Genomic DNA, 13,802 nt, shown 5'->3' on the forward strand with positions numbered 1-13,802 from the left:
ATTACTCATGTTCCCTAGCAGGACACTGCAGCAAGGGAGTTATGGATATATGATTCCATGTGCGATGAGTAGAAGAGAGTTTGGATTTGATATCCCGCCTTTCACTCCCCTTCAGGAGTCTCAAAGCGGCTAACATTCTCCTTTCCCTTCCTCCCCCACAACAAACACTCTGTGAGATGAGTGGGGCTGAGAGACTTCAAAGAAGTGTGACTAGCCCAAGGTCACCCAGCAGCTGCATGTGGAGGAGCGGAGACTCGAACCCGGTTCCCCAGATTACAAGACTACCGCTCTTAACCACTACACCACACTGGCTCTCAACAACTGACCTAGCGTCAACCAGTCTCTCTGGCCCCCGTGTGAACAGAGCATACCCTAGAAAGCACATTCAAAACCTAAAATCAGGGTCAACCCACAAGTTACCTCCATTATAAGATACTGCTGCATGTTCTCTCCCTGTCTTAGAAGGACATCTGACCTGAACAGGCATATTATTGCATAGATTGGTTGGAGAGCCAATGTGGTTCGTGTTGGACAAGGTTCAAATCCCCAAGAAACTCAGCCAGGAAGCCTCACTGAGCCAGTCACTGTCTGAGCCCAGCTTGCCTCGCAGAGTTGTTGTGGGGATGAAATGGGGAGGAGGGAACCATACCCAGCACCTAATAATAATAATAATAATAATAATAATTTATTATTTATACCCCGCCCATCTGGCTGGGCTTCCCCAGCCACTCTGGGCGGCTTCCAAAAAAATATTAATATACTGTATTACATTAAACATTAAAAGCTTCCCTAAACAGGGCTGCCTTCAGATGTCTTCTAAAAGTCTGGTAGTTGTTGTTCTCTTTGGCATCTGGTGGGAGGGCGTTCCACAGGGTGGGCCCCACTACCGAGAAGGCCCTCTGCCTGGCTCCCTGTAACTTGGCTTCTCGCAGTGAGGGAATCGCCAGAAGGCCCTCGGCACTGGACCTCAGTGTCCGGGTAGAATGATGGGGGTGGAGACGCTCCTTCAGATATACTGGACTGAGGCCATTTAGGGCTTTAAAGGTCAGCACCAACACTTAAAAAAATAAAAATGGGAGCTTCTAGGAGCATCTTGCCAGCATCAGCGTAGTAAGCTAATCATGGCTTGCACTTCTGTTATGGAAGTCTGAGCTTCCCTAACTTAAATGACGCTAATATCATTCCCTAACTTAAATGACGCTAATATAATAGTTAAACTACCACTGAAGTTCCTCAGATGTTTTGCCCAAGGAGAAGCCTCCAGTGTCGAAGATGGGAGCAACAAGACAGTTTTGCTGATTTTCTCCACCTTCTGCTACCCAAGTTTTTATGTGCATCTTATTCCCACCAAATAAATTAAGATATTGTGCATTCTAAGATGCTTAATGGAATCAGATGGATTGTGGACCACTTAACATAATTGGAAACTAGGATAAGATGCCTACAGAACCTTAATCCTTCTAGCCAAGTACTAATATATATTGCACACACCATGAGCACACCACAGTAGACAGACTTCACTTCTCTCAGCAACTTTTAAGAAAACCACAATACAGAACACAGAATCATCGATCATTTCAGCTTGGAAAAGACTTAACTTGCTGACCTGGCTATGCAAGAGAGAGGAAGTGACCCACCTGTTTGCCTACAGATAATCTCTGTCATTGCTGCCATTGCTTTCGGTATCTACTGCATTTTAAATGGGGTTTCCTTTGGTGCCTTCAACTGGTGGTACATCGTGGGCATTTGCTGCATTGTGGCTGGTGCCTTTGCCACCTTCCGCATCTATGAGGTCTGCATCTCGGTGTCGCGCACAGAGGCATCCCCAGAACTCAGCCTGCATCCCTAAACAAGAAAGTTCCAGGAGATGGATGCGATCCAGAAAAGTTGCACCACCGCATAAGAAGCCCTTTCTGTAGGATGTTAGTAACTGCATGATGCCTCTGCCCGAGGAAGAAGAGGGGGAATTTGGATTTGATATCCCACTTTATCACTACCCGAAGGAGTCTCAAAGCGGCTAACATTCTCCTTTCCCTTCCTCCCCAACAACAAACACTCTGTGAGGTGAGTGGGGCTGACAGACTTCAAAGAAGTGTGACTGGCCCAAGGTCACCCAGCAGCTGCATGTGGAGGAGCGGGGAATCAAACCCGGTTCACCAGATTACGAGTCCACCACTCTGAACCACTACACCACACCGGCTCTCAAAGGAGCAAGATATTAGTGGCTGAACTGTAGTCTGTATGGCGAAGGGGGAATACTTTTTTATTTGCTGCATTCCAGGATATAGCTAAAGGCACAGAACGTGTAACAGGTAATATTTTTAGCTCCAGACCAAAGAAAGCAAGAGGGACAAATAGTTCCAGCTTCCTTATGCATCATTCCAGGGCAGCTCAGCCAGCTCCTTCGGTTACATTGCCTGCCTCTCCTCCTCCCTATAGTATTCTCACAACTACCCTAGCCCAAGGTTACCCAGTTACATAGCTGTCAATTTTCAGATTTGAAAATAAGGGATCAGCAGCCTCACCTGTCCCGGGGACAGTCTATGGGATATCTAACAATCCGGGATAGCAGCGGAAAATGGCGCTGGAATAAGGGAATTTCCCACAAAAAAAGAGGGAAGGTTAACAGCTATGCCCAGTTATTTGATGGGGATTTGAACCCTGGTCCCTCCAGTCCTTGTCTGACACTAACCATGACACTGCACAGGTTGGCTTACAATAATATTCTGTTTCCATCCTTGGGCTGAGGCAGAGCTGGGCAAACTAACGTGGTACAGGGTGGCTGCTTGGCTTCTCCTTCTCTCCCCCCCCCCCCCAAGTCCCTTGTTCTTTTCTTCCCAGCCAAGCTGGCATCCTTCAGCAGCCGCTGCTGGGCAAGGACTGGATCTGAAGCAACCCTCAGCAATAGGTCTGTCTTGTGCAGAAAAATGGTGGGCTGGACATTTATAGCAGGGCGTACAAATTACTTTTGCTTTAGGTTTCAGAAGTGTCGTTTTCCTGCCTTCACTTTCAACCTCCCCCAATCCCTGTAACATTTTATTTTATAGATAATAGGGAAATGGCTCTCTTGTATTTGCCCCTGCACTCTACCCCATGGTGGTAGTCTGGGTGGTGGTGGTGTTTAAAGCGGGGTTTGCGAAACAAATGTCAGTCAATGCCTTCTTAACCAAATGCTTCAGTATGCCAAATGTTCTCTTTTTCCTTTCTTCCTTGCCTCCTTTGCATTTTAAAAACTATCTCAGTACCTCACAGTCATTCATTCTTCCCTTTTCTCCCATTAAGTTATCTGAGCATTTCCATTCTTTTCTAATCCTGTCGTGCCTAATTTCCACACAATTCTCTCTCTTTTCTGACCTTTCCCAAAAAAAGTTGATTTAAATATACTTTTTTGACGCAGACCTTGCTTTTCCTTCTTGGCCTCTTTTTCCTGTTTCCCATTCACTATTTCTACCCCACACCCTAAATCATTTTGTTTCCCTTCCCCCTTCATTTTTCACTTTTCTCCTTTCCTTGCCCCTATGCCTCTTTGTATACACCTGTTTCCTCATCCTGTTCCTCCCCTCCCTGACCCACTTCTCTGAAAGGCTTTATTTTGACTAGGACTTCCCAAAGCACAGCTCTAGAACACATTTAAATGCTTGGGATCAGCTCTGGAAATGGGTAACAGTATTAAAAAGAAGAGTAGCTGTGAGCATATGCAGAATCCTTTACCTTATCACAAGCAGCAGACAAACACTGGAAGCAAGAAAATATTACTGTTGTTGTTGTTATTTGCATTTATTCATCACTTAGTACAAAAATGTCTCAGAGCAATACAATTATTAAAGCATAAATGGTAACAAAAAATCAAGCGTACCGAAAAGCTAAAATAACAATTGACTGAAAGCACTCAACCTTCAGTAACATACGGACCAATTCTACCCTACCCTGGTAAAAGATGAATAGCAATACATACTTGGATTATCACCCAATTCAGAGCCAAATGCCTGGATGAACAGAAGCAATTATTTCCAAGGAAGCTTGAGCCATTAGACTTTTGACAACACTGCCTATGGTCAAAGTTGAACCTCAGGCCGCCCTAGGCCTCTCTGGCCGCCAGAAGACTTCCTGGCCTCAGCTACACACCCTCACCTCAAACCACACCCTTCATAAGCCTTACTTTATTCTGTCCTTCAGGGATTTTGCTTGTACATTTAAGCTGCGCGTGCGCTGTACACTTACAGTACGTTTGATGCACATCCCCCTCTCCCAAGAATTCTGTGTAGTTTGGAAATTGATCCAAGTTAGATGTGTTTGTTTTAATTCTGCAAAATGCCCAGTCTTCCATTCTTCTCCAGCTGGTTCATTGTGAGGTTAAAGGGCATGGTGATGTCATAATGAGATACTACAGCATGCAACATGAATGATTCCAGCAGGGAAAGAGTGAGAGTCGCCCAGAAGAATGATTTGAGACGTTGGACAGTTTCCCTTATGAATCTGCTACTGTTTATCTTTTTATCATCATTAATATTTGCAGGAGCTACTAAAGGTATGATCTCTTTGAAAGCTATATGCCTCATCTAAGAACATGATGTTTATTGTACACTACTATTGTGCTGCAAAACCACAAACAACGGCCAGCCGGGGGGGGGGAGGGGAGGAAATGAAAGTGACAATAATCAGACAATAATCACTGTATGGTGTCACTCAGAACCTCTCTTCAGCTGGACTCTTCTGTTCTCTATTATATTTGGTGTACTTTGTTGAATATTTTAAGCTCCTGCTCCTTTAATTTCTGACACCACTCTACTGGCAACAAAATTCAGTGATTTGGGGTGTGTTGGTGGCTGGATACCTTGTCTTCCTGTCCACAGCTATTATTTGCCTTTTGTCTCCATCTGTAGTCATGTTAAGAATATGAGAAGAACCCTGGTGGAACTGACCATAGCTCCATATAGGCCAGGTATGCCTTCAACCTTTACAGACCCAGGACCCACATTTAACCCAAACTTGCATTTGGGGACCCACTTCTTAAATCTTTTAAGCATATATTTGCATGGTGGTAGTGCTCCTATTGCAACTCATCTTGGATCAGTCTGCAACCCACCGGTTCAGGACCAGGATGTAGGCCAGCAAATCCACTTCTCACAGTGACCACCCTGATTCCTTTATAAAGCACACATGTGAGACCATGAAGGCAGTTGCCCTTCCCTGCTGTCATTCCTCAGCCACTGAGATTCATTGGTATATCTAAATCTGGAGGTTCCATGTAGCCATAATGGACTGAATCTAGCACAGAAGTTAGTCTCCTGGTTTCCATGGCCTCAAGCAGACCTCTGATGGATTAATACTCATGACCTAAGAGTAATCCATTTGAAACATATAAACCTGTTCTATAATTATCTTAGAGCCGGGCTGGAGAAATATTTGGCTCCCCAGATGGTGCTGTACTACAACTCCCACTACCCCCATGTGAGTTGGAGCTGATGGGAGTTGTCGCTTGACAACTCCTGGAGGGCCAAAGGTTCCCAACCCCACTCTTAAGAGTATTGGTCTTCAATTGCTGGGTTGGGACCCACTGCCAGAGCATGGCCTGATCTAAGGCATGGGTTGCAACGCTAGCACTAACAAACCTACAAGTATATGGTATAACATTAAGAAATGGGTCCTCGAATGCATGTTTGGGTTAAAGGTAGATCCAAGGTCTGGAAAAACTGAAGACTACTGTCTCAGAGTATTGTTTAAAGGCCTGATGTTGGGTTTGGATGAAGAATTCATAGCAGGCTTCTGCTCTTTCAACCATAATTGAATAAAGTGATTTTTTAAAAAATGTATCTTATTTATCTAGAGAAACATAAAGTTATTATTCGGATAAATCATGAGAAGAAAGCAAACGAGGAGGAGGAGGCAGGAAGTACGAAGCACATCATCATACACCCTGCTGTACATAAGATTTCTATAATGGAAGGTAAACTTTTTTATTATTCTTTATTAAAAATAAAAAGAACTATAAGGCAAAAGACCAACAACTTTTACAGCCTCAGAGGCCCAGAGTTATTAAAACATCTGATCAACACTTATGTAACAAAAAATACCCCACTGTCACCTTATGAAAATGTTTATACAGCAAACCAGTTTGATATGCAGATATTAAGGGACGAATGGAATAACGTATTAGGGATGTCAATCTCAACCAAGCAAAGGGAAACTGTGCTAAGTTCTATAACAAGGGTGTTTCTGGACCTTAGAGTAAGGCGCATACAAAAAAATTATATTTTGAATTTACTGGAGTTAGGAAAGGGCTATCTAAGCTGCTGGAGATGATAATGCTTCTTTAAAACTTATGTTCATACAATGTCCCACATTGGTATATTTTTGGGAGAGGGTAGCAGAAATGATTAATGCAACTGTACGAAAAAACATTAAATTTGCAGTACTTGGAATCTAACTAAGGGGCAGTATGGAAAAAAGACTAGTATTGATGAACTGGAAGGAAAAAAATGTGGCTCTCTTCAACAAATGGATAGAAGATATGTATAAATTCACAACGCATGAACAAGTTGCAAGGGATAAAGTCAATGTATAACAGTGTCCCCAGCTCCTCTAGACAGTTCAGAAGGATGTCATGGTCAATGGTATCAAAGGCCACTGAGAGATCCAGCAGAACTAGGAAACAGCTAGTTCTGGAAAATGGCAGACCTCCATTTTCATATGGAGTAGGCAGTGGTAACAGATGCTCCATCTGGTCTTCAGTGTAGCTCCCAATCAAAAGAACCCCTCTTTCTTACTTCAAGTGTTTGCTTCTGCATGCTGTATAGTCATGAGCAACAAAACTCTACACTTGTGTACCAATGAATAATAATGGCACCGTTTTAATTACAACAAGGCTCCAGCTGTTCATTCTCCTTGATCTATGTCTTTCATGGCTGATATTGGAATTTGCACAGCCAAACTATACAATAAGGAGAGTACTGCCAAAGTCGTTGTTCTTCTTCACACTGGGAAGAGGGCTATCTCTGCACTTAGAAAACAAAGAACTACAGTAAGCCTGCAAATTACGTGGGGGTTATGTTCTGAGGATCATGCCTAAAGCCAAAATTGCATATAGTCAAAATGCACTGGGTTCAGTGGCAGGTGGGATTGCCAAAGGCATTTTTCCTGGAACCCCAGGAAAGTTGTGGGCTTGCTGTATGTACATAACAAAACAATGGACAAAGAAAGTGGTGGGTGCATTAAAAAATATTGCATACTTCTGCAACTTTGTTACAGAAGTATGGGATAATGAAGAACTTGGCAAACATCCATCTAGAGGTGTCTTTTTCTATTGAGTAGCAGGTAAGGACATAGTTCAGCGTGCTTAAAACTGAAATTTGTGTGTGAACCCACATTATGTATGTGCATTTTGCATTGCCCATATCTAGGACTGGGGAAAACCATGTAATTTTTCACGGAGCCATCACTGGGTTTTCAGGAATTGGTACTACTGCTGAAAAATGTTGGCAATGTATGTGTTGGGTCTGGGCCACTTTATTCTTCCCTGCTAGTATGCGAGAGAAACAAAACAACATCTGTGGCTTAGCTTTATGTCTGAGCTGGGAACTGTGGTCTGTTTTGCCTCAAACAAACTACAATCTGTAGCTGATATTTATTCTTAGACTACTGATCATTCATCAGTAAAAGAAACCATAATCCCCAGTTAAGACATAATACTAAGCCAGTTCATTAACTAGAAACAAAAGGATTGCTTATTTTTAAGTGATTGCTTAATTTTAATTGAATTGCACAGTTCTTAACTTTACTATAGGGCCACAGAATCATGAAGATGTTGGATTACGAGATAATGAAGATGTTGACAAAAGTCTATCCATTGATCACCTTTTCCATCCAATACCACGTAAGAACAGTTAGCGGTGATGAAACCTGGAAATCCCATGTGGTCCAACCTTACATATCATATTTGCATGTCATGATAAACCATAGTTACTGGTTTGCACAAAAAGTGCATTTTCATGGCCCATAATTACATTTTCAGGGAGCCATCACTAGATTTTCAGAAACCAATTTAAATTCTGAAGAGTTGATAGTGACCTCATTTGCACGTCACAGTAAAACCATGGATAATGAAAACTGTGGTTTACTGTGAACACATAGTTCTGGGCTGCTTTGCTTCTTTTTTTATACCAAGTGGACACAGAACCCATAGACTGCACACTGTCTTGTCACGCAGCGGGAGGGCGGTGGAGCAAAGCCAAAATTTGACAACATGCAGCCTTCCCAAAGCTAGGTAAGTGAGGTACTGGGTTTGGGGAGGGAGGTGTGAGGCTCTGGCAGGGTCCTATAGCCCTTCTATCTCCTTCCCAAAGCTGGGAAAGTGCTAACTGGCTTTTAGAAAGGAGGTAGGAGGACTCTAGGACCCTGTCAGGGCTCTCACAGCTCCTTCCCAAGGTCCAGTGCCTCACTTACCTGACTCTAAGGCTGCTGTGGGCTGCACATCCCAAATTTACCTATATGGGGTGGGTGGGCTTAACCCCTTCCTGTCTGGAATCTCCACCTGCAGTGAGAGTGTGGCATATTAACCCTTTCCTGCCCTGAGGGGAGAGGTTTAACTCTTCCCATAGCGTCTTTTTTTTTTCTCTTAGAGGGAAAAGCATGGAGGAGGGGCCCATTCAGTTACTGCCCTTTCTTCTCACCTACCCTCTACAACTGCAATCTAGAGATACAGACCACTTACCTTTATGAATCAACTGGGGATTTGTTTTGTTTTGTTTCAGACAAACCACAATCTCAGACAAACAAGTTTGGATTACTGATTGTGATTTGTTTGAGCAAAACAAACCACGGTCCCAAGTTTGGACATAGTACAAAGCCAGTTCATTAACTACCCCATGACCTATGTTCATAAGAAATTAGTGAACAAGGAATCTGATTTATTTTTTTAACCGAATCACATATTTATTAACTTTTATTATAGTACCACCAAAGAATGAAGATGTTTATAAAAATCAACCAGAAGATGTCCTTTTTCATCCGGTACCGGGTAAGGGCACAGTTAGCTGTGGAGAAACTTCCATGTGATCCAACCGTACAAATAATTTTTCAGAGGCCATATCTACTTAGGTCTCACTATTGTTCAGTTACCAAAGCTACCAGAACACCTAGGCCTAATCTCTGATGCTTGCTATGTATTATTTATTTGGGGTACAGGCAACCCCCCATTTATGTGCATTCGATATGTGTGCGACCACACATCACATCCAGTGTTTGAAACTCCCATTGTTCTAGGCGCATTTTGCAACAGGGAATTTCCTACGTGCAAGCAGTTTCTGAGCTTTGGGCACAGTCCTGTGCCTAAGATTTCAGATTAAAACTGCAGAGTGGAAGGAGGACCTTTTTCTGCCTCCCAACTTCCAGCTATTCTCTGAAGATTGGAGAAGAGAGCCTCTTAAGAACATTAGGGGGTGGGCAGGGGAAGGACTAGACCATGTGAAAAACGAACATAATATTTCAGCTGCAGTTCATTCATTTTCAGCTTTGTATTCTTGCTATAAAAAAGCACGCCTAGACATTCCATTGTTGCGCCCATAACCTAAGTTTATGCTGCCATTTAGCTCCTAGCTTTCATATCTCAGTTTCTAACACTTATCACATTAAAGTCTGGAAGTGATCTAAAAAGTCACAAAAGGGGGCAGAATGGGGTGGAGGTGGAATGGGGTGTTTGCAGGCTTTTTCAATGGTGTTTCAAATATACGTGATTTTACTTAAGCATGTGGTGCCTGGGAACTTAACCCCCACATAAATGAAGGGTTGTCTGTATATACTTTGCCCCCCATGCCCCCTTTGGGAAGATTCCTGTGTATTTTCAGGAATCAGTAAAAAGAGTTGACACTGATCACATTTGCATGTCATTATAAACCATAGTTAAAGGTTAGCTGTGAATTACTGACCAATTTGTTTGAAGAAAGAAACCATGATCCCTGGCTTGGACATAATGGACAGTCCATTAGCTATGCTTGAACTATGTACATAAGAAGTATTGCACAAATTAAATATTTGTTTTTAATTGAATTGCATTCTTAACTTTTATTACAGGACGAATGTTTAATGAAGATTTTGACAGAAGTCCAGTAAAAAATCTCTTTTTCCAACCGGTACCAAGTAAGGACACAATTTAGCAGGGGTGAAACCTGAAATTGCCATATGATCTTACCTTACATAACATTTGCACAAGAGATGAACATTTTGTATTGCCTATATTTAGAGCTGAAAAATAGTTAAATTTTCAAGGATCCAGCCTTGACTTAGCTTTATTTCTGGCCTAGAGATTGTGGTATGTTTTGCCTTAAACAAAGTATGTTCTGCAGCCACTGCTGCTGCTTCTTTTAGTGATAATGATTTGTTAAAGCAAAAGAACCCATCCCTACATCAAACATGATACTAAACCAGATCAGCACATTCACAGTTTAACATCAACTATGGATTACTTGCAGGGGTCACCAGCCTGTGACCCGCAGTGGTGTGTCATTGAGCAGGTGCCCCAGACTGAGTTTTCAATTACAAAAAAAAAAAAAAGGCCTCAAGTTCTCCTAGAAAGAAAGATAAGGGGCAAATTGTGCAGGTACCTTCTAAATGATTTCTGTGAAATGAGAGTGGTGTGGTTATCTTATATATTTTCCTCAGTATTGTACAGTGGAACCTTGGTTGTTGAATGTAATCCGTTCTGGAAGAGCGTTCGACTTCTGAAATGTTTGACAACTGAGGCGCAATTGCCGGTCGGCAAAATCCATTGAAAAAATGGAGAAACGTGCCTCAGAAGCTGTTCGACCTCTGAGGCATGTTTGAAAACGGAAGTATTCACTTCCAGGTTGTTGGCATTCAAAAACCAAAGCATTCAGCTTCTGAAGCATTCGGTTCCACTGTATTGAGGAACGCTCTCTGTTGTTACTAGACAACAACAGCATCAGTGAGTGTGTGTGTGTATAATCTCCATAATTAGGAACCATTAAGACATAGCTGACTTCCCATAGTATGTGCATAAAGTTGTTGGGAGTGATAGTCTCTCTAATTTTATTATGCCATGCCTCCTCCATGGCAGTCATTTTGTGACTGGTAGGTACTCTAACACTCTCTCAAAGTTCAAAATCTGCCTGCTAGTCAAAAAATGTTAGTGACACCTGGTAGACTGTGACATGTAAACTGGGTTACTTTTTCAAATCCCTGGGAATTTTCTATCCAGAGGATCAGGTATCTAGGATTCCTGCAGCCCTGCCCATGTATTTTCAACATGTGCTGTCAAGATCTCTCAGATAAACCAAGAATACACTTCTCTCTATGACATCTGTGCACCAAGTCCAAATGGCAAATGCATGCACAAAAGTGTTTTTGGATTGCTCCCCCATAGTGGATTACCCATTGCCTGGAGAACCACTATAAGCTAAATCTTTCAGGATTTTTTTTTCAGTCTGGGCTGGCTTCAGAAAATCTACAGTAGAACAACAAAGGCAACAATGGCAACAACTGCAGATAAAACAGTGACCTATACAAAGATGTACAATAAGCAGTTTTCAACATATATTTATAAATTATATTCAGAGCTTGATGATGATAACTTACTTACATAGTGAATAATTGGTTTCCATTCATTTGTTCATTCATTGCTATGCCGATGAATCTGTTGAAACTTGTAATTCAGTTAATTTAACAACAACAAAATGCTTGGTACCACATCTTTTTCTTTTTCCATCATTTAGCAAAAAGAATGCTTCATAAAGTTAAAATGCATGGTTTTAATTCTTGCTGATCACACATTGACTTCTTTTCATACAGAATTTGGTAAGCAATTTAGTGGATTTAAAGGTAAACAGCTGTTTCCATTTGATTAATTTTAAACAACTGCCCTGCCTTAAGTTTCAGACAATGCAGAGATTGAGAAGCGCATACAACTTGTCTCCAAAGAAGAAGAAAGACCACGACCCCGGGAACAGATACTGTTGGCTGTATCCTCAGCAACTCTGTGTGTTTTAATATTGCTTACAATGCTTTGTGGTATGACTATATACCAATGTAGCAAAAGAATTAGGTAAGTCTTCCCATCACACAAATGATGAATTCCAACAATCCATCTGTATATTCTGTATTAATAGTCAACACATTATCTAAATGTAGTTCCTTGTGTAGCCAAAATGGCATCGTCCACACACAAGAGGAAGGCATCAATAGGCTTGGGGGAATCCAAAGGTTTAGAGAAGTATTTTTTTAAAAACCCCCACAAAAAAACCTAATTTGTAGTAGAAGAGGCAAAACAACTCAGTAAAGACAGAACATGCTCAGTGGGCGCAGAACAGTGGCTAACTGCTATAGGGGCAGGGGAGGAAGAGCAATGGAATGGAGTATCCCGGAAGGCGGAATACACGATTAACTGACTCAAATCTTGGAATGGGAACACTCCATCTTGCAACTTTATACTTATAGGTCCTATATGTTCTTGCTCTGATATTAAAGGGGGGCAGGGCCCTGCCACTAGGGGCAAAAAGTTGCCTGTCCCTTTTTAACATACATTTTTCGCATCTCCCCTAGTATGCCTGCATGCTGCCATCTCCACATGGAAGTGGCTTGGTAAAGCAACTGTTTGTCAGATGACCATGCAGGTTGCAGGCAAATGTTCTGCATTGTGGAGAAACCTACATAGGAAATGCTGTGCATGGGAGTGTCTTCCACGTGGGAAGTTATTTCGAGTGACACAGCCCTGAGATCCTTAGAAACAGCAGACACAAAATCAACACCCTCTTTGCATTCCAGTTTCACAGAGCTCTCATTTACTTCTTCTGAAAATCAAGCACTATTTGGGCCATCCTTTTTCCATCCCTATCCATCCGAATCTGCAATGTCTAGAACTGAGAGCTTGATATGGAACGAGTCCGGACCAAGATCAGTAGGACGGAGCCCCTCGGTGGCTAAACCCTCAAGGATGCTAACATTTGATCCTGTTGTACACTCAGTAGATGAGGTGTCATCATTTTCTGATGAATCAGCCCGCACTCTAGAGTCAATCAGGCTTAGAGAGACAGAACCATCTGAAATAGTGGCACCCTCTCAAGCCCCATCAACTGAAGCACCACCTCCAAGTGCACCAGCAGCAGCACCGCCACCAAATGAGCCAGCAGCAGCAGCACCACCACCACCTCCACCAAGTGAGCCTGCAGCTGCAACCCCGCCACCACCTGGTGGCCCAGCAGCAGCACCACCACCACCTCCACCAAGCGAACCTGGAGCTGCACCCCCATCTGGTGGCCCAGCAGCACCACCTCCACCTCCACCAAGCGAGCCTGGAGCTGCTCCCCCACCCCCACCCCCACCTAGTGGCCCAGAAGCACCACCAGCACCGCCGCCGCCGCCGCCACCACCACAAGGTTAAATCCTGATGTTGACGATGATTTTTGAAAAAGGAGGAAAGAAATCTAGATTACTAACTTCACAGTTGGCTGCTCCGTACAAAATTCAGAGAGAGAGAAATATTGAGATTCTGAAGTGAGGAGAAAACCAACAAGGAAGTTGGGACTACAGGGGTCTGAAGGCGTGCTGGAACGGTATTGATAGCTGAGCTTAGTGAGAAAAAAGTGGTGTCAGAAAGTACGTACTCCCAAGAGACATTGGAATAGTTTCATATTATGATGTGGGAAAATAAATAAATAAAGCTTTGAATCACTAGCCATGGCAAAAGCCACATAAGGTTACGTTACATGAATAAATTTTCTGTACAATAAATCAACTATATGAATGAACTCTCGTCTCCCCTACATTAAGATGTAGACTTGATGGCTATTTTC

At 42.7% G+C, this 13,802-nt stretch overlaps 1 protein-coding gene and 1 long non-coding RNA gene across 3 annotated transcripts; one reads left to right on the forward strand and one right to left on the reverse strand.

The window, feature by feature from the left end:
- Nucleotides 1–991: 991 nt before the first annotated feature.
- Nucleotides 992–4,360, reverse strand: LOC307206581. Its single transcript, XR_013834377.1, has 3 exons — nt 4,160–4,360; nt 3,712–3,735; nt 992–1,943 (listed from the first exon to the last, which is right to left on the reverse strand). It is a non-coding gene; the product is annotated as an uncharacterized lncRNA (long non-coding RNA).
- Nucleotides 4,357–13,757, forward strand: LOC307206382 (uncharacterized protein). 2 transcript variants are annotated; one of them, XM_079959617.1, is made up of 8 exons: nt 4,357–4,528; nt 5,828–5,947; nt 7,784–7,873; nt 8,951–9,016; nt 10,069–10,134; nt 11,884–12,055; nt 12,775–13,199; nt 13,272–13,757. In XM_079959617.1, the coding sequence occupies exons 1-8, from the start codon at nt 4,399–4,401 to the stop codon at nt 13,388–13,390; spliced, it is 1,188 nt and encodes a 395-aa protein (XP_079815743.1). In that variant the 5' UTR covers nt 4,357–4,398; the 3' UTR covers nt 13,391–13,757. The 2 variants fall into 2 exon arrangements, with proteins under 2 accessions (XP_079815743.1, XP_079815742.1); XM_079959616.1 differs by having other exon boundaries at nt 4,358–4,528; nt 12,775–13,757.
- Nucleotides 13,758–13,802: the final 45 nt, after the last annotated feature.

This window comes from Podarcis cretensis (assembly GCF_951804945.1).
Source record: "Podarcis cretensis genome assembly, chromosome: 17".
NCBI lineage: Eukaryota > Metazoa > Chordata > Lepidosauria > Squamata > Lacertidae > Podarcis > Podarcis cretensis.

Coding starts and splice junctions, on each gene's coding strand:
- LOC307206382 (XM_079959616.1), top strand. CDS start 4,399: ATGAATGATTCCAGCAGGGAAAGAGTGAGAGTCGCCCAGAAGAATGAT. Junction 9,017..10,068: donor CCTTTTTCATCCGGTACCGG/GTAAGGGCACAG, acceptor CTTTTATTACAG/GACGAATGTTTAATGAAGAT. Junction 12,056..12,774: donor CAATGTAGCAAAAGAATTAG/GTAAGTCTTCCC, acceptor TTTGCATTCCAG/TTTCACAGAGCTCTCATTTA.